We start from the raw sequence: 21,354 nt of genomic DNA on the forward strand, positions 1-21,354 counted from the left end.
CTCACATAAACACAGTTAGAAAAATTACATAAAAACACATTTTATACAGATTTATAAACATTAATAATCCTACAAAAAGTGTTTTGGCTATTAAGTGTTGGCAGTAGAGCTACAAGTCATTTTCTTCCTATGATGTCCACAGTACCAGTTAGCTTGAACACTGTTGCCTTAAGTGTTGAGACACTTCAAAACATTTAAAACAGAAGCATTAAATCTAGAGAAAGATTTATTGGACCTTTAACACAGATACAAGTAATTTAGAGGAAAGGCTTTAACATACAATAACCTTAACTGAAAAAATTATGCCTGCCTCTAGACACAGTAAGAAAATTCCTTCCCACTGATCTTCTGTTTGCCTTTCATATGTAGTAAACTATCTACAGCTCCCTGCCACAAACTCAGTTTATCTGCATTATATAAGTTTGTGACTTTGCAACTGTAATCTGTTCTGAAAAATAAGAGTAAAGCATTAGAAAAAGCTAGAATCATTATATATCCTTCTACCTTGACATACAGATTAAACACACAAAAAAAAAAAAAAAAAAAGAGAGAAAACCAGAAACGTTTATTATACTTTCACTTCTTATGTTTCATAATCAGTGATGGTACTGTGGCAAGGTAGATTTGCCTCATAAGAACTCAGAAACACATTAAGCCACATAGATTTCTGTTTCTTTTAGGATAAGCTGACTTAGAGGCAGTACCACAAATCAGAAGTTTTATAGCACCCACCTCTATTACAGAATTTTGAGGAAGTATTTTATGATTTTAATTGATTTGTTTTCAGAAGACCTGCCACGAACTGCTCCCCTATTTCAAAAGGAAGCTACACATTTTCACAACCATTCTCAGTGCTAGTGGAATACAGCACTGAACTGTAACTAGCAGGACACATCCTTATCCTGATGATTGCAAGGAAATCAAGCAATGCATTTACCTTATGGCACGTGGAACACAAATGAGGTGGCACTGTCCTACTCTACACTGGTTCCACCAGTCTTGCAGGTCAAATACTCAGATACTTATTATATGTACTGTAGTAGCAATACCTGTAGCAGATGGTGCAGCACCTGACTCAGAACCTACACAGGTTTACTTACAGTTTTCTGATTTATAGGCATTTTGGGGAAGAAGCTTGCAAATCCTATCTTCTCAGGAAACACCACTCAGGGTTTCTAGACTTTACCCTACTACAGATGACAACACAACAGATACACCTCACTGCTGATTAGCATAACCTTTTAAAAATAAAGTATTTTTGATAGCAAATTATGTACTTTTATCAGGCTCAGTTGGGATATCACTCTGCTTTACCAGACTATGAAAATTCTAAAGCCCATTTTAATCAAAGTAAAAATGTCATCAATATACTCTTGTTATATCTCTTGTCCAAGAAAAAATACAACCAATGTTTGGATGTTCTTCTATTCTAAATCTTACCTTACAAAGCTGCAGATAAATTCTGGCTTCTGAAAATACTCAAGTAACATCATATGATCTTATGCAACTCTTTTTTTAATCACAGAAACATAGTATTAAGAGGGCTACGCAATTACACATATTGCACAAGGCCTTCTGCCTTATTAATTGTTTCTTTATTATACATGCAACTTATACCTTCATGTTCTTGATGTGCATTGAATCCACTAGAAGTACAAGGGCCATAAAACTTGCTACGAAACATGGTCCCGAGGAGTCTGTACAAACATGGAACTGACTCCGCACTTCTCTTCCATTAGTATCTTTCTACTGTGACTAGTGGCTTTAGCTTATTAGAAGTGGAAAATCAATACTGTTTACAAAGCAGAATACTGAAGAAGTAAAAAGACCACCTAAGTTTCCTTCAAGCGCTGTTTGTGAGAAGAAAAGCACTACAGGGGGTATTGGAATAGAATGTTTTAAGTTCTGACATGAAATGAGAACAAAAAACTGGATCTGTGTACTACTGCCAGAATGGATCAGCCAGGAAGAAAACAAGAGAAAAACACTGAGAAAAGAAAAAAAGAGAAGAGAAGAGAAGAGAAGAGAGGAAAAGAGAGGAAAAGAGAGGAAAAGAGAGGAAAAGAGAGGAAAAGAGAGGAAAAGAGAGGAAAAGAGAGGAAAAGAGAGGAAAAGAGAGGAAAAGAGAGGAAAAGAGAGGAAAAGAGAGGAAAAGAGAGGAAAAGAGAGGAAAAGAGAGGAAAAGAGAGGAAAAGAGAGGAAAAGAGAGGAAAAGAGAGGAAAAGAGAGGAAAAGAGAGGAAAAGAGAGGAAAAGAGAGGAAAAGAGAGGAAAAGAGAGGAAAAGAGAGGAAAAGAGAGGAAAAGAGAGGAAAAGAGAGGAAAAGAGAGGAAAAGAGAGGAAAAGAGAGGAAAAGAGAGGAAAAGAGAGGAAAAGAGAGGAAAAGAGAGGAAAAGAGAGGAAAAGAGAGGAAAAGAGAGGAAAAGAGAGGAAAAGAGAGGAAAAGAGAGGAAAAGAGAGGAAAAGAGAGGAAAAGAGAGGAAAAGAGAGGAAAAGAGAGGAAAAGAGAGGAAAAGAGAGGAAAAGAGAGGAAAAGAGAGGAAAAGAGAGGAAAAGAGAGGAAAAGAGAGGAAAAGAGAGGAAAAGAGAGGAAAAGAGAGGAAAAGAGAGGAAAAGAGAGGAAAAGAGAGGAAAAGAGAGGAAAAGAGAGGAAAAGAGAGGAAAAGAGAGGAAAAGAGAGGAAAAGAGAGGAAAAGAGAGGAAAAGAGAGGAAAAGAGAGGAAAAGAGAGGAAAAGAGAGGAAAAGAGAGGAAAAGAGAGGAAAAGAGAGGAAAAGAGAGGAAAAGAGAGGAAAAGAGAGGAAAAGAGAGGAAAAGAGAGGAAAAGAGAGGAAAAGAGAGGAAAAGAGAGGAAAAGAGAGGAAAAGAGAGGAAAAGAGAGGAAAAGAGAGGAAAAGAGAGGAAAAGAGAGGAAAAGAGAGGAAAAGAGAGGAAAAGAGAGGAAAAGAGAGGAAAAGAGAGGAAAAGAGAGGAAAAGAGAGGAAAAGAGAGGAAAAGAGAGGAAAAGAGAGGAAAAGAGAGGAAAAGAGAGGAAAAGAGAGGAAAAGAGAGGAAAAGAGAGGAAAAGAGAGGAAAAGAGAGGAAAAGAGAGGAAAAGAGAGGAAAAGAGAGGAAAAGAGAGGAAAAGAGAGGAAAAGAGAGGAAAAGAGAGGAAAAGAGAGGAAAAGAGAGGAAAAGAGAGGAAAAGAGAGGAAAAGAGAGGAAAAGAGAGGAAAAGAGAGGAAAAGAGAGGAAAAGAAAAGAGAGGAAAAGAAAAGAAAAGAAAAGAAAAGAAAAGAAAAGAAAAGAAAAGAAAAGAAAAGAAAAGAAAAGAAAAGAAAAGAAAAGAAAAGAAAAGAAAAGAAAAGAAAAGAAAAGAAAAGAAAAGAAAAGAAAAGAAAAGAAAAGAAAAGAAAAGAAAAGAAGAAAGAAATAATCAAACATTAGCTCAATTAAAATAACTTAATGTCTAGTACATAATACATGTTTCTGATGACAGAGCTTATGGAAGTATTGAAAGTACCTTTGTTTAGCAAGGATTTGGTGGTGGGTTTCTTTTGTCAATACAAAAGAAATAATCTGATTTTTTAATTCTCTGTGGTACACACAGTTACACAGCATAAACTGAACAAAAGACAAAAGTTAATCCAGAACAAGATACATAACCTACATAAATCTTGATTTCTTGTAACAAAAGCTCTTTCTACATTCCACCCAGGACTAAAGCTGACAGCATATTGTGCTATACAAGCAAAGATAACAACAGAGACGTATTAAAACCTGAAAAATTCTGATTCAAAATTAAGAGTTCCCTTTGACAACAAGGTTTGTTGTTTATTTGGTTTTGTGTTTGTTGTTTTGTTGTTATTTTTTGTTTGGTTGGGTTTCGGTTGGTTTGGGTTGGTTGGTTTGTTTGCTTTTTAAACCCATTTGTGTTTCTATACTTAAAATCTTTAGAAGACATTCACGTCAAAGAACATTAAAAATAAGGTAGATTCAGACACAGTATCTTCTGAATATCCATTACCTGCATAAATTAGTTTTTGGCCAGCTACTGGAAAAGCATCTTTCCCCCTTTCTGATTCAATCTTCTCCTTCAGTGCCTTCACCTAAAGCACAGAAACAGTCTTATGAAAAAGCTGAACAATACAAACTTAATTAAGTACACTTAGTTCTAAGTTTTAATACTAAAAATTAGTCTTCAGCCATATGTTGTGTCAAGTACATCAGTCTTCCAATGACTTCATTGTAACTGCTTACAGAGCAACACATTCCTGTCCCAAATATTCTCTCAAAAAATCAATTTTCCCCATGAGGACTGTCTGAGTTTACAACACAGTGAAAAAATGAGAAATTTGGGCAAAAAAATGCTGTTACCTACTGACACATTTCCCCTCCCTATTCCTTCTCTGAATGCAGGGGGTACATGTGCTATACACAGCTGACAGCTTTTTTCAGAAAGGAATGCCTGTTTTTTTGGTAAGGTCACCATGACATTCAATTTAACTCACTTGTATGATATGAAGCCTTAATATACAGAAACTTGTGCAAACTGTCCTATTGTTCATTCTACAGGAGTAGTTTTAAACTCTTCCCTCCCCCATACTTTTTGGAGCTTTGCATAGCAACTTCAAGCCTACACATGAAAGCGTTTTGCCTTTTTTGCTGGCTTACGCAGACCATGCTTTCAGAGCACCAGATACAATAGATCAAATGACACTATGTTAGTTGTCATATATCAGAATGCCCATATTCTTCAGAAAGACTTCATAACACTAAGCTGAGGAGATAAAAGATGTTCCTGTAGAAGCATTTCTGCACTGATCCATTTGAAACCATGATTTAAGACTTACTCCATCTTTTCACAGTTTTTGTTCCTAATATTCATAAACATTTTTCATGAAATGCTGCAATTGAGATGCGTATATCTAGCTATTTAACCAGCTAAGCATGTAAAAATGTGTTTATCTTGATAGCTTACATCGGGCCAGCAACTACGTGTGCCACAAGTAGCTTTAGTATTACCATTTTCTGTTAATTTTTTAAGCTGTAGCTCACTGTTAAGGTCGCTTAAGTGGTAAATACACTGAAACAGTATTTTTTAGGTGCCAAATATTTACTGAGAAGTTGAGCTTTGTGATTCTCAGGATAATTGAAATGTCTGCCACTTCACATTCTGGTCATACTTCCTGGATTCACTTCATTCTTCTGTTAATTATGTCTTAGACCTTTTTGTTACCCTTTTCCTTCATTGGTCCCCTTGCTTCTTCTTGCTCTTCCCCTCACATGTTATTTCTGTGTTTCTTTATTTATTTCCTTACCAGGCTAATCCTCTCAGTTTGGTCCAAAAGAGACAAACCAAACTTTACAATCACAATGAAGCTGCATCTTTTCAGCCAGATACATGAAAATGAGTGTTTGTTTTACCAAGCTTCATGAGCAAGCAGAGAAGGTCTGCAGAATCAAACCTCATTTTAGAGGAAGGCAATTAGATCACTAGGCACAGAAGGAAACAGAACACAAGATATGACTTCACTCTATGGGACTACACCAAAATAGGATGCTAAATCTTTTTTAACTTGGCAGATAGAGGAAAGATGGTCTTGGTATTCTTATTATGTGTGGCATCCCAGCACCTGACAAAAGCTTCAGAATCAGTCTCTATACAGCCAGTTGCTATTCTACAGCAAAACTAACAGCAGCTCACTGCCATCCGCAAGTCTTCAGACAGAGCAAAACCTTTACTTATTTCGATAATAATTTGCTGATAGTGTCATCATTATCATGCACACTGTTCTATCCCTGGATTTACATTTATTTTTAAGGAGTATGTCCTTGAAATCTAAAACTCTGATGTGGCCCCTGGTGAAAACGAGTTTGACACCCCTGCACTACAGCTTTCTGAATACCTGTGAAACCCTTATCCCTGAGAAGTACACTCAGCAAATCAATGAGATGCACTAAAAACACCCGCAACCGGCATTGGTCAGCAGAAAGGGCACAATTCTTCTCCACGACAATGCCCAACCACATGTTGCACAACCAACACTTCAAAAGTTGAACAAATTGGGCTACAAAGCTTTGCCTCATCTGCCGTATTCACCTGACCTCTCACCAACTGACTACCAATTCTTCAAGCACCTTGACAACTTTTTGCAGGAAAAATGCTTCCACGACCAGCAGGATGCAGAAAATGCTTTCCAAGGCTTTGTCAAATCCCAAAGCACGGATTTTTACACTACAGGAATAAACAAACTTATTTCTCATTATAAAAAATGTGTTGACTATAATGGCTCCTATTTTAATAAAGATGTGTTTGAGCCTAGTTAGAAAGATTTAAAATTCACAGTCCGAACCTGCAATTACTTTTGCCCCAACCTAATAGTTTTAAGCTCTGTCAATGAGTCCAGTAGCTCGTAAGCAAAGACCCTCTTCCCACTTTGAGAAACATTAATCCCATCAGATGCCAGCAGGTCTTGTGCTGTGCAGACCATCCCATTATCAGAACACCCCAAACTGCGACAGCAACACCAGCCATGGAGCCATGTGTTAACAGAATGAATGGGTCCACCTGTTTTTTCCAATGTCATTTCCCACAACTGGAAGGAGAGAAAAAAAATTCCTTTACCAACCAGCCCCAGGCCCTGAAGTCTCTCTTGATTGCCTTTGGATTATGTGTTGCTGCTTCACTGCCACCCCCACATGGAAGAGCAATAATGTGTAATAGTCTGAAGGTCGTACCAGTCTAGGAAGTTTCCTAGTGATGTCCTTAACCCAGGCCCCAGAGAGGCTGCAGACTTCCCCAAGTGGAGAGTCTGTTTGGCACATTGGACCCCCTGTTCCACTCAGAAGGGAGTTACCTCCAACTATAACCTGTCTTCCTTGTGGAGGTGGTTGTGATACAGGTGGTAGGCCTTTCTGACCGTGGCAACACATCTGGTGTAGATGGACCATCATCCGTACCATCCATTGACCGACCTTCTACATGCAGAGCCTCACACAGTTGTACAGATGCATCTGGGAAGGTAAGGTGAGCAAGAAGTGTGTTTGTCTGCTGCTTGAAGTGTGGACTTGTCTCAAAGCACTCTTTCCTTTAAGGTACTGCCTCCTGCCTGGTGGAGGGAGGATACCGGGACCCCTTGAATTTTATTTTTTTTTTCCTGTTCGCTGTTCCTGTTTGTGTCTTGGGGAGGGCAGAGCATAGTTCTACTACTCTATCTCTTCCTCAGACTCCCTGATGCTCCCTTAACCTTTCTACTTCCTCTTGTGGCTCTGCCACCAGGCTGAGCAGAGCATCTACCTGGTCACATCTCACAGCTGTTTTCACTACTGCCATTCATCATCTGTGAAATTCTATGATTCTATGAAATGCTCTGGCACCCCCTGCAGTCTGAGATCTGGATGGCTGCAGATTTTCATGGGAGCTGTCTGGGTTGCCACATCCATTCTGGGCAGTGCAGAGGACACAGCTTTCTGCCAAGTGGATACCATAGCCAAGCTCCTTCTGAGAGCGTGATGACCATCAACTGAACACACACCTTGAGCTGGTAGGGTGATGATGCCCTTCCTGCACACACTTCCATGGGAACTGCTGTGCCCTGTTCTGTTTGCCTGTCCTGCTGGCAGCACTGCCAGTCACTAGTGCTTCCAGGGCTGCTTTTACACATGTGGGGGAGTGGTCACCATGGCTCTGGCAATGTCCAAGTCTCATCAACATCTCCTATGAAAGCTGCCAGCTCCTGGCAGGTCTCTCCACTGCCCCAGTGTTTCCCAGTCTCAGAAAATCCCCCTGCGCACCAAGACCTGCCACTCCACTGTGGATCAGGCCAGCTCCAGAGCTCCAGTTTATATCGTAGCTGTAGCAGAGCAGCTACTGTGGCACTGCAGAGTGGTGTTACTTCATATTCAAACCTCAACAGCATACATTTAATCTTCATTCCCCATCATGTTTTCACATAAGTTAGACACAGTTGTTGAAGGATAAATGAACGAATGCAACCGCTCCTTGACCTTCCAGTTCTTTGATATGACCGTGTATGGGACAAAACAAATCTCTGTTGGTCTAGTACTGTAATCAGTGCTCCATCTGAGTTGCAGCCAGCACTAATCAAAGTGATACCTGTAGTCTGACTACTAACGCTCCTTGCAAGAGGAGCTGAGGTATCAAAAGGGTATCGTTACTCATTTCCACAACAGCAATGCTAAATACTCATTGTCCCTGTTGATCCTTAAAATATGTGTTCTTCCAAAAAGTCAGTGTTCAAGATGCAAAGGTAAGTCACATTACAACATCATCCGGTTTGCAGTTTCCATTACTGAGACTGGATTCAATTTCTACTACATGCAGCTTCTGCCAGCCTATACAGAGTAGGAGTTCATGTTAACTTACCTGTGACTTACTGTTATCCTATATTCACTACTAATACACAATCTCCAGCAAGAGCACTGCATGCAGTGCCTGCTAGACTCCCACATGGTGCATTAACACTCAGGTTCCACAAGATTATACCCAGGAACACTAACTCCACAGCCACAGGCAGTCGCAGCCTCACAGACATTCAGGGGATGTTGCTTCAGCTGTAGAATCCCCTTTCATAGTCCAAAAACTGCCTTTGGAGCCCACTCCTGACATTAATTTTTATAAATGTTGTGGCTTAGGTCAGGACAGACTAAACACATAACTGGATACATGTGAAGGAGTGTGGTATTTATTGCCTTGGTGAAGTAGTTCTTATTAATGCAAATAACAGAAGTTATGTGAAAGCAGTAATCTCTGCTTTCCCTTTGCTTTCTGACGGAAGCAGGGCTGTGAGCAGTCAGGAGGAGCAGCATGCTGAGTTGGTGGTGCCAGCTGCCTTTTCTTGGGAGCATGGTGACTCCAGATGTGCAAGCTTGGTCCCAGGCATCCCTAGAGGTTCTCCACAGCCAGGTGTCACAGCCGCATTGGTACTGAACATAGGAACAAACTACACATTTACTCCTCAGAGAACGGACGCAACCTTTGGCTAAAGGCTGTCAATACAATGGCCCTGAGTAGCTTCTTAAAGGAATCTGAAAAGGAAATGCTGAGGAGAGGAGGACATCACAGTTTTCAGTACTGGTCTTTATTCTCTGTTCTCGCCATATATATGAGCCAGTTTAAGAACAGATCATATTCAAAAACAAATTACTTCCGTTCTCAGACACATTTCTCCAGCTGACAGTTTACAACACTATAAAACAAATTTAAGCTTAGCATAGCTGAGCTAATTTACAGTATTTTGCTAAATATATCCACAGACACACTGCCATTTGCAAAGCCAAAGATCATTAACACAGGCCTCTCATTTAAATGGACATTCACTCTGTAAACTTTTGCCATTCAAAGATATTTAACGAGTTATTGTGATTGACAGTAACATATCATGAGCTCCAAGTTAATAATTAAAAATTCTGCCATGTAGTTCAAGTTGTTCCTGTAACACTGAAAATACATAAAATAGTCATGCAACTTCCAGAAAATACAGATCAGCACATTGTTTAACTGTTTCATACAGAACAGTCATTTACATAAGGGAATCTGTCATATCTCAAATGAACTCAAGTGATCACAGGTATTCAAAGGAGCAAATTAAGGCTTCTACTTAATACAGTTCTAAACTACTATAGCTTGAATCTGCAGTCAGCTACAGATGTCAGCGTTCTCCTGTTAGAGGCAAAAGTTCAAGAGTACACTCAGTAAAGTAAGTTTTTTTTTATACAGTGCCTGCCTGTTCTTTTGGCTTTCATCACTGCCTAGCCTAAGAGGCTAGAAACACTTCATTTGCAGAGGACAGAATACTAGTTCTCAGAAAAAAAAGGAATAGATAACATCATATACATTGAATTGAACAGCAACACGCTAGTGGCATAAAAGTTACTCTAGCAGTCCCAGCTGGAGTGACTGAAGACTGAGCACCCACTAACAAGGAAATAGCTGTATCTTTAATTCTTCCAGCAGAAGAGAATACGTAAGAGCTCTCCCTAAACAACCTGTGCATTAGACGCAGTAGTCTTAAGCACCTTTATTCTTTCATTTAGATTTAAACCATTAATTCCCCTTTTTGAAGGAACAAAGAGGCCCTCTGATTGCTCCTGAGAAACGCTGCATCACCCAGTGAGTGGCACAGTTAGCTGCTGAGAAGAGCAACATCCTAACTTTGCCTCTAGAAAATTAGGTAGCTGAGAGTTCAAGGTTTTAAAGTAAAAATTAATTTTGGGAAAGCACACCCATCACATTGATCTGTCAAACTTATAAAGCTTATAAAGATACACAGTCAGCCTCTGCATCCGTAACATGACGTATTTTTCTCAAAAACACTGATCCATAAATTAAACCTCCAAGCTAGCCAGTTTTATTCCACCTGATCAGAGTTCAAAATAGATTTCAGTACCCAGAGAATCCCATTTTCCTTATACCCTAATGAATTTCACATCAGAATAAAAGGAACCCATACCTTATGACAACATATTTAAGAAAGAACACTAATTCACCTGCAAACACCCTAGAGATTCAGAAACAGCTTAATTAAGAAAACAGTTTAATTAAAACTGAGGTCTTCCAAAGACATACCAGTCCCTAACGGCATCCCAGCCATGCATCCTAAAAGTGAATTACGTGAAACTGATAGTGCTAAGATGCCCATTTGCTCTCTGCAGTTGTTTTAGCCAGCTAAGCAGGCAGGGCACACTGGGTTGCATCTAGGCAAGCAGTTCCCATGGCTCAATACACCAAGCAAACTCTCTCCCTTCCCTTACACACACCAGTTTCTATTTATCCTATCTTATACACTATGCTGAAACAGAAGAGGAGAAAAAAAACATTTGATATGAAGACACATTTCATAATTCCTAATAAAAAAGCAAACAGTATACTTCCATGAATTTTAATTTAAAATTACACAAGTAATGCAACACAGGCAATATAGATTTCTGAATTTATTGAGGTCTATAGAGAAACTGAATATAAAACTGAAAAGGACCCCTTCTGACATCAACCACACACCCACCTTCCACACCACTATCTTTATCTGGAATCTGGTCCTCCTTCACCTAATGACAAGTAAGGTCTTCTACAAGGCTGGTACAAATTTTATTCTGATGTTGGAAGCCTTTCCTAATTTCCAGTCCAAATTAATTCATAAACTATTAATACTCTTTTGTTCTTATGTTGCAGATAAAACTGAAGCATGAACATCCTTCCTACCTCCCACAGGGCTTACCACTATAAAATATTTACATAGTATTACCAAATTTTTCTCCCAGCTTGTAAGCTAAGCTAGCCAGGGCCCTTTAGCTTCCTTTCACATGGAGTCTCAGCCTTCCATAACTTCCTAGCACTTCTTTCCTCCACCTGCTCAGGTGGAAATTCATTCCCCTTGGGAAGAGGTGGCCAGCACATGCGTACTAGTATGGTATCACTACTCCCAACTACCCTTAATCAAACTCCATGATCAGCATCAGATTCATGGCATATATCGTATGTACTATTGAAATGTCCAGGGTATAAGAAGCTACCTAGCTCATAAGTAAATGCTTTATAGCTTTACTGTTAAGAACACATTTCTAACTACTTCATTCTACAAATAACAAAAGCAAATAACAAATAACAGATTTTGCTGGCAGAAACCTGTATTTGCGGTAATCTCATACATTGTCTTACTAAACAGGACACACATACGCAGTCAGGAGACCACCTCTATGGTTGTACGTACAGACGACTGCCCTAGTTCAGATCCCAAAGGTGTAACAGACACAGTAACTGAGAAGAACCATAGGAGAGTAAGAATTGTGAATCCAGTCAGGTTTACAAAGTTAGTGAGTGACTGGAAAAGAATACATTTGTAGTCAACTAAACAAGGCATTTAAAATTATTAAAATATTAAAAAACAGCCTCACAGACAGTATAAAGCATTCATAAACTTCTTTATTTACTATTAGCATTTATTGTGCTTAAGTTTGTGTACAAAGACTGAACCAGCATGGTCTGGAAGATAAATAGTCTGGAATTGGGAAGATAGAAATCCAAATTTAGCTCTAACATTTACTTCCTGAGCCTTTCCACTGCCTTTCTAATTTCCCCTCAAAAATTGAGCTTGTCTACACCTAAATTAAGTTTCAGTCTAGTAGCTGCTGTTATACATTGCTCAGAGATCAACAAAATAAACTCATGATATCAAAAGCTGGCCTCTACACACTTCTACCATGCATTTCAAAATTGGTTTATGACCTATTTAAAACAGAAGACACTAAGGCCAGTTTTCAGATGCTAAATAGTGACTAAAAGAGCTGCACACATGCAGTTTTGTATTAACAGATGAACACATAAATTTCAACATAAGCAGAGCTTTAAGCAACAGAAAAAAAAAGCTAGCTCAGCTTGTGGGAACAGCAGTTCCAGCTAAAGGGCCTTGGACAGATTATACAGAAGTATAGTTTTCATGAGTGTAAGAACTGATAGCCCAGGTTCAGTGAGAATGCCATCTCGGGTCAGAAAACCACCCCCATATGTATGATGTGTGAATGTCCTTGGGCCTGGTCTGTGAATGAGTGCGAACGTAACTGAAACAAAGATAACATCAGTGTGGTGTGTTTTTAATAACAATTACTGAAAAAAATATCTTCTGTAACGTCTTAGTCCAGGCCCATATCTGTAAACCCTATAATAAAGGCCTAGCCTAGCTTAGCTCTCTGCTTTGCTTGGCTCGGCACTCCTTCCTGAACAAGATCTCTGTCTGTGTGTGCATCTTTGTCTGCGTCCCAGTGCGTGTTGTTTCTAATCGCTGCACAGCTCCCTGCAGCTTTCAAAAAAAAGCAGAAAAGATGTGGCTACTGACAGTTCTGAGTGCTCCTTATGAATCCACATGTGCTTGTTTTAAGGAGAAACATTATATTCTCTGAGTGCTGCCTCTTACATGGTCACGTTGATTAGCATAAACAACCTTTAAGTAGATATTAGCATAAATTACCTTTAAGTAGACAATTTTTACAACAAATAATATTCTCCACAAACTGATTTACAACCAGTGTAACAGTAATGCAGTAGTTTGAGTAGAAACAAAATGGACAAGACATTTTAAGTAATTATAAAAATACACTTGAAAAATAAAAACAACTTTCCCAATACTTCATACCAGCAAACCAGTTGGAGGGGTAAAACAAGTTTCATTTAGATACACATTAAAGGTCTTAATTTAGATAACCAAATAAAAAAACAAGTTAGAAATATAATGTGTGAAGCTCAGACACACAGGCTGGGAGGACAGAGACAGGGATTACAGCTCCAGTTCTGTTCCTTGCCCTGAGCTTAACACTCTTCTGATACAAAAACACAGTCAATGACAGGGAGAACTAGAGTCAGGTAGTCCCCCTCTGACTTGGTGTTCTTATAGCAACTGCAAGCCTTTTCCTCTTCCTTTCACATTAATTTAATGCTCCCTGCAGGGCAGCATGCAGAGGAGAGCCACTGAGGCCTCCTGTCCGGTCCTTACAGGGGCTGGGTAAGCCATGGGGCACTTCATACACTGTAAAAAACTACTGTTTCAGTAAGTCCACTCCATCCAAGTGTCCTGTCTGAACAGTGAGCAAAGATACAAACCTTGGAGGGAGAAGACACTGGCAGCCTTCAGTTCAGTAAGTTTACATAGCTTTATAAATTTCCATTCAGGAAAGTATTTTCCTACGTTTCAGAAATACAACAAAAATACTTTCAAAAGGTTTACCAGTAAACGTGCCCTTTTAAGCACAAGGGCAGCAATGAGACTGTAAAAGCAGCAAAGTCAGCTGCTCATACAATTATTTAATTAACATGTACTCTCCACTGCCTCTAAGTTGCAAAGGGAACACCTTTCAGCCTCTTGTTATACATACCAAGGACAGATACCTTTGCTTACCAACAATACCTGCCAAATAGGGTTTAAATATAAGACACAATTACGTACAGAGCCATCTGTGTGTACAACCTGTATATTTAACTTCTCAGTTTACTGGCCACCTTGGGAACGGTGGTCCAATAAATTTTGGATGGTTGAGAAATACCGCACATAGTATTGGCAAATTATTAAAAGCACAAAGGTAACTTTTTCTTGCTGACAGCTGAACTAGATAAAAACATTCCAATAAAACAGTTGTAAAGTTATGGTCATAGAGGAAACGTATTTGAAAAATGGCTAACATGTAAAAACATATTCCAGTATTAATAAAATTAGTTGTATTCATAGTTCATGCTATCTTACCATTTCCATTATTAAATTTTAAAGATGTGTCATCATCTCTAAAGTTCTCTGGAAATTATATTAGAACACTCACCAGAATTTAAGGAAAATATTCCTAAACATGTAAAAGCTTAGCTTTTTTTTCAGCCAAGAATTAGAACAACTTCCCTTGCCTGAAAATTTCAACTCTAACCAGGAAGCAGGGAAGAAGACTAGCCACTGAAAAAAAGCACTAGCAAAAAAAAAAAAAAAAAACAAAAAAAAACCAAACAAAAAACAAAAAACACCCCACGAATTATCATCACACAACTTGATAATGCTACATTCTGCAAAGAAAGTATAAAAATAATGAAAAAACTGCACATGTTCCCTGACACACTTATACGGTTACCCTCCAAAGCTACCATATTTGCAGACTTATCTATCAAAACTCAAGCACCAAGCACAAGCTCTTCAAATTTACACCTGTATGGGAATATAGCGGAAGATTTGGCGAGGAGATCAGTTAAATATACTCAAGTGACTTGCAGCTGTCTGTAGAAAAAGCACATATATCACACTAACTGTTTTACTGACCATGTGTGCTCGATGAGTAAAACCTCTGTGTTAGATAACATAGGCCTGTGAGAAACTCTAGGCACCTTATCACTATGTCTGAGATTCCTGCTTTGTGTGAGAAAGAGCAGGAGGCTGCACCTGCCTGAAGCCTTGAAATACAGGCGAGCTCAGCAGGCCTGGCAATCTTCCAGTGGGGCTGAATTTACCAGCACCTGCGTCCCTGCTGGTGTCACCTCTGCCTCAGAGCTTAGGTGCTACTTCAGAGATCCCCCAGTGGAGAGGTAACTAAAATAAAACTTGCTCTTTGCAATGCATTCATGGCCTCTAGCTCTTCTTGCGACGTGCCTGCGTATGTGTACACACACCTCCTCTGACTGTGCAAGTATCTACATTCACCAATAAAATACTAGGAGATACAAGAGCAACATAACAATCCTCTAGAAGAGGAGAAAGATACCTGCTCTAAAGTCAAAGAATTCAAGAAAAATATCAGGACTTAAGACAGAAAGACACCTTGAACCCAGAAGGATATTTCTGGATTTTGAACAGGATCATGACAACACTTTTTCTCTAACCACCAAGACCATATATAAACTTTCGGGGAAATACGAAAACCATCTTCTTATCAGCAACTGCTGCAGGATTAACCTACACTGAAACACATGTAAGAAGGAGGTCGGAGTAAGTTCGTACTTTCCCATAGATTACAAGCCTCAAAGTCAGATTCCACCATTTCACCCAGCAATATTCTATGGCAATATTCTGTTCCTGAAGTTAATTCTTCTGACAAATATAATAAATTACGAATTCAGCAAAACTAAAATGACTAACACTAAATATATTACTTTTTTATATTGTCATTTTATCACAGACACCCCTCAAGTACATATTAAAAAGTACCTCCCTTATGTACCACCTCGTTGTTATAAAGCGAAAGTGTTTTTTATACCCCATACAAACCAGAAAAGATAAATTCTTTGCTATGTCGTTGTCTTTTGATAAACGGGAGTAGTATCTCTTTTTCCCTGCAGTATACCTGTTTTATCTGGAAAAATTAAATGTATGCCAAAACTCACTTTTCCCTTGGATCCTGCTTCATTTTCGCTGGAGTATACTCTCCACACATTTAATTTGGCTTCCTTAGTATCTAGCCTAAACACCTAAACTTAGAAACCAGGAGCTTCCAGCACCAAAGGGGCGTAATGTTAGCATACAAGAATGCATACACATACGTTTAACAATACAGCATAAATGGACTAAGGATGGACCAGAATGCACAGAAGTTCAAATTTCCACAACAACGTGTCCTGTTGACACAGGTAGGCCTGGTGTGTTCAAACATTGTGGTGGAACAGCAACATGTGAAAGCTCGTAATATGTGACAACAGAAACCGCAGCCAAAAAGCTACTGACATCCTGAATGTTCCTTGCACTTCCCTGCATTTTGACAACTGGGTTTCTAGGTTAACAGCACAGGGAAGCTGAAAAAGAAACAGGACAGACTTTCAACTGGTATTTCACTTTCAAACAAAGTTAAGAATGTTTGAGACTTTTTAAAAGTCTATTTACTGTATAAATTTAGAAGCCTACGATGTGATCACTGTCACCTCAGACAAGAGATTTGCCTACACAGGTCTACATGAGCTTCAGACAGGGCCTATTATTTGCTCCTAACACAATGCTTAATGCATATATTCTCCCACAGTCAACAAGCAGAAGCAGCTTGTGCAGGTAAATGTATATTTTTATTTATCCTGGTTAAGCCTGAATGCTCATGTGTTGAATGGCCTCACTCATAACACTAAAATGATCACAAGAGGTAAATCCACTCCTCTACAGAGCATGAGTACAACATCGATTCCTGTTAACTCAAGGTTTTTCCCCAAAAAAAACAAGAATACGCCATGCTTCTACTCCAATTTTTATTCAGTCAATATACTCAGTAGGGCAACACTTTAAAACACAACTAAATCAAAACTAAAGGCACATTATTAAAAGCATGTTTTGAACTTTAAAATTCAAGTGTCTGATTAAGCAGGAAAAAAGTATAATCGGTTGCTTATGTATAAGCTGTAACAAGTCCAATGAGGTATTATGAAGTGTGTTGTTTCAAAATTTCACCAGTTTGTTTAAATATTCCTTACCAATTACACCTTTCAACTACAAGCATAAACTCTTGTTAGAGTACTAGCACCTGTAACATCAAGTCTCTTCAGATTAATTTTGTATTAAGAATAAGGGCAGAAATTGCTAGAACCAGAAACCAATTTTAGAGAATGAGAATCCAATTTCAGAGCAACAAGTCTCCTGGGCCTATCACAACGAGATGATTTTTGGCCTTGTCACACTGTAGGGCACAGATCCAAGTAAACAAGCCTACCTCTAGCAGAGAAACACACACATATAGTTCAAAGACTAAAAGTAATGTTTCCTGCAAAACAAACACCTTTGCTTCAAGTTGTTAGAAAATTAAGCTAAGATACCAGTGGACATAGCTAAAATTAGTATTTCTGAAAATCAGACTGAGAACTTTCAAACATATACTTGTGAAACATTTGCTTAACAGACTACATTTTGAAGCATTTTCCAATTTTAACAGATTTGGTTTCTAACCGAAGGCTCAAAAGTGTTCTTTTCCCATTAAATTCTACAATTTGTAACATTTTCAACAGGAATTTCTTTGTAATTTTCTAAAAAGTAGACCAAGGGAATCTAATACATTTTTCAACTAATAATAACATTGAGGCTTCACCCTGCTCACTTTAAAACAAAGTTCTCTTCAAATCCTACCCACATTTCCTCCATCTTACCACTCATTCCTACCCAAAAACTCAAGTATTATGCTCATGAGAAGTATTCTTGCTTCTATTACTGAGCTACTGCAGCAATTCCATTTATGAAACACGGAGTGCAGTCTAATTTCCCATAATCCAACCTCTTGCTAATGTATTTTGCTGTCTCATAAGCTGGTAAGGGTTTTGACTGGCAACATTCCTTTAGTCCTCTGCCCAATTTTATTTCCCAGGACCCTACTGAATAACAGAGAAAAAGAGGAAATATTAAAAGAGAGCTTTTCTCCATAACAAGACTGATGTTTTAAACCTTTGAAGGTTTTTAAGACACGCATCAGCTAGGCATTTGCCATCTCCCTCTGCCACACTTTTCAACCACATCAACTCTCGATCCAACTTTAGCCATTGTTCTTTATTTTTCTTAAGACTGAAGCGAAAGAGAGTAAACCAAGACACTTGATAAAAGCAGATGTAATGTCCCCCAGTTTCCAGAGTTTCACTGCCCAGATATCATGTGAAAGGCTACTGCAGACACACCTTCAGATGCTAAACTCTCCAAATCTTTCAAAAGAAGGCCACAAGGATGTCTGGACTTGCCTATCAGAGGCAACCATCCCTGCTCAGACAAGTGACTAGGCAACTTCCAACCCTGCAAACTCACTTAAGGCCCTTCCTTTCATCTCAGAACAGTGTATTTCCCTGAGGATCTTCCAGCAGAATGCCACGTGCCAATAAAAAACATTCACCTACAACCAAAACACATCCTCTCCCCACTCCCAATCTTAGAAGTACACAGATACAGTCACTGCAGCCTGCCAATAAGATAGGCTAACGCTTCTTATAAACCTCACCACAAACCCAAATGCCTGTTTTGCAGAAGACAGCAACATTCACCCTACAGCTGTTAGCAGAACCTCACATGCACTCCCTCACCCCATAAGCAGAGATTAATCATACTGTAGGAAAACAGCAAAGCCTCCCTGCAACCACCTACCTTCAAACACAGTATACACTTGCCTAAGCGTATAGGGATGCATCTGAGGGCAAACCCTCATGAGCTCCTCTGCAGTACGCACTACCGCAGAGAGGAGCCCTACAAGTCTCCCGACATTTCCTTTCCAGGCAGGAATCTGTAGAGAGCGAGCACCACACTTTCCTTCAGCCTCCCCACTCCCCCAAGTGGTCATCAAACACTCCCAGTGTTGCCCCATCACCATTAATCCACGGGTGCGGGCACGTATACTCCTGAAAGAAAAAACTTTAGCTTCCTATTGCCCTCTTGCTTCTTTTCTCCAGAGTACAGGGTGAGACATTCTCCCTTCCACGTTTTGGGCATTCCTTTTCGAAACAAGGAAAGCCTCCTCGCTGAGGGACTGGTCACAACGGCCTCTCGTTTCCCCAGCTATGAAAAGTCACTCTCATCCAGCAGGAGGCCTCTCTGCGCCCCGAGAAAAAGGGGTCACCCCATGACCGCCCGCGCTCCCCGGAAAAGGGCCCGCATTCCCCCGCCCCCCCGCGATGAAGCTCTCAAACCCCACTCTCCCGGCCGGACCTCGCACCCCAAACTCCTGCCAGGTCGTCACATCACACCCACACAACCCAGGCCCTCACAGAGGCTCCGGCCACCCGTCCCCCGCACACGCTGCCCGCCCCTCCCCCAACAGAGAGGTCCGTCCTGCCCCTTTCCCCATCTCGCCCCCCGCCCCGGGGACAGGGGAAAGGCCGCCCCAGCTCTGCCCTCAGCCGCTGCCCGGGCCGCGCTCTCTCCTCCAGGAAGGGAGAGCGAGGCCTGAGCCCTGGAAGGGACGGAGCGCGGCCTCCCCACCGCATCTCGTCCCCGCGCGGGCCCGCACCGTCTCCTCGGGGTCGATGTCGATCCGGAAGGTCTGCTGCTGCAGCGTTTTCAGAGTGATCTGCATGGCGGCGGCTGTAGCCCGCCCGTCGCGGTCACGCTCCTACCCCCGCGTCCCCCACAGCGCAGCGGGACGGGCGGAGAAGAGGGAGGAGGAAGGGGAGGAGCAGCACCGGTTCGCCCTATGGCGCGCGGCCCCCGGGCGCCAGTCACACTCACCGCGCGGGGGCGGGCGGTGGCGCTCAGGTCCCCGGCCCCGGCGGCGGGGGGGGGAAGGAGGGAGAGGACGGGGAGGCACCACCCGACGGCGGGCGCACGCAGGCGCTCGGCGGAAAGGGGTGGGGCGAGCGACGTGCGCCTGCGCAGGCTGCGCGCTCCTCTGGTCCGCCGAGAGCCGGGGGCGGAGGTGCGGGCGCGCATGTGCAGCCGCCCCGCCTGGGTGGTGCCCACTGGTCTGCCGGCCGCCGCCTGAGCCCCGCCGAGGGGCGCCTCGCGCCAGCGGCGCCACCTGAGGCGCCCGTGATGCGCAGGCGCGGGCAGCCGGCAGCGGCCTCAGTGCGCTGGCGCGAGGCGCGGAGCCTGGCGGGTGGGGGGGCGGCGGTGTCTATGGGGGAGTGCGGCTGCGCGCCCGTAAGTTATGTTTGCGGGTGTGTTGCCACATACCTACGTGTTCGCAGGGGACAGGGAGTACTGGGGGCAGGGTGGCTGTTGGCGGTATCACGTCATTGAGACCACGTGTCTGTCTGTCCGTCTGGCGTGTCCGCAGCAGCCGGGAGCTGGAGTTGTGCCGTGTCTCCTGGCTGGCACAGCTGCTGCGGTGAGGTGGCCGTGCCGCTGAGCGAGCCAGCTCCGTGACACAGCCCCTCGTCTCAGTGCACCGGGGAGCACGTGTCGCTTGAGCAGCCTGCGTGTGCCTAGTGGGGAGTCACATTTCCTTCGCAGTCACAAGCCGAAGCGGTGCTGTCAGGCCCATTCAACATGGGCGCAGCTCTTCAGCAGCATCGACTGATGTGCAGACACATAAACTGACATGTCAGGAAAGAAGCTTACCTGTCATCACAGCAAATCTCCAGTTGGCAGTGGTGAAAGACTTCTCCAAGAAGTTGATAACAACCTATTGTTACACCTTCTTGAAGACTGAATATCTTTTCAAAATCATGACAAGGCTTATCATACACATAAGCAAAAGTTTAGACTGGTTCTCTGCCATAGTCATCCCAAGCTTTATAATTAACAAGTTGTTTGATTTTCCTAAGGTCTGGATCATCTTTTCTGCATTATCATTTCCACCGCCTTTCAATCCCATGCATACAAACAGGGAACCCAGGAGGTTACTTGCTTATCAGAGGAACCGATGCTGTGGGTGGACAATGTAGTACCTCAGTTCTGCCACTGCTGATTTCAATAGTTAGTGCTTACCTTTGATGTACGTCTGTTTCCTGTGGTACTCCTTAGGCAGCAAGGAGAGGCCCCTGCTACAAAGAATTACTGGTAAAGGAGACCCCCACTCCAGGTCCTTATAACCTTTTCCATCAGTAGGTGTGGGATCTCCCAGTGTTCTTTCTTTGGGACTAAGGCTGTCTTTCTGCAAAAGAGGATTCTTATGTTAGGCTAACTTAGTACTGTAATGTAATTAAACTCAACATTTCTTGGTATTGTGTAATGCCTTGAGAAGTTCTGCTGTGCCACATTGTTGATGTAATGTTTGTAGCAAAACCCCCACATCCTTTAACTCATTATTACAATAGGTTTGGCTTCATTGTGATTTCTTACCAGCAGCACAGTGGAGCAGAGACCAGCAGGCTGTATTGCCGTACAAAGGGTAAGTGGGAGATGCCTCTCCCTGTGGGAGTGTATGAATGTACACGTGTTGCATGCACAAGTGGTGGTGCTGCTATTGTCATCATCCCCCTTAGGCTCTGACACACAGCTGCTAGACAGCCA

General features: G+C 41.6%; 1 protein-coding gene across 2 annotated transcripts in view; it reads right to left on the reverse strand.

The window, feature by feature from the left end:
- The window catches only part of RAD23B (RAD23 homolog B, nucleotide excision repair protein), a 47,110-nt gene extending 27,518 nt beyond the window's left edge, over positions 1 to 19,592 (reverse strand). The window contains exon 1 of one of the 2 annotated variants that reach the window (XM_082075052.1): positions 19,412 to 19,592. In XM_082075052.1, the coding sequence (XP_081931178.1) occupies positions 19,412 to 19,477 (66 nt within the window). In that variant the 5' untranslated portion in view covers positions 19,478 to 19,592. The remainder of the gene's footprint in view (positions 1 to 19,411) is intronic. The other variant, XM_082075051.1, reaches the window with a different exon arrangement.
- Between the last annotated feature and the right edge of the window lie 1,762 nt (positions 19,593 to 21,354).

The sequence above is a fragment of the Streptopelia decaocto genome (assembly GCF_964273445.1).
Source record: "Streptopelia decaocto genome assembly, chromosome: Z".
NCBI classification, from domain to species: Eukaryota; Metazoa; Chordata; class Aves; order Columbiformes; family Columbidae; genus Streptopelia; species Streptopelia decaocto.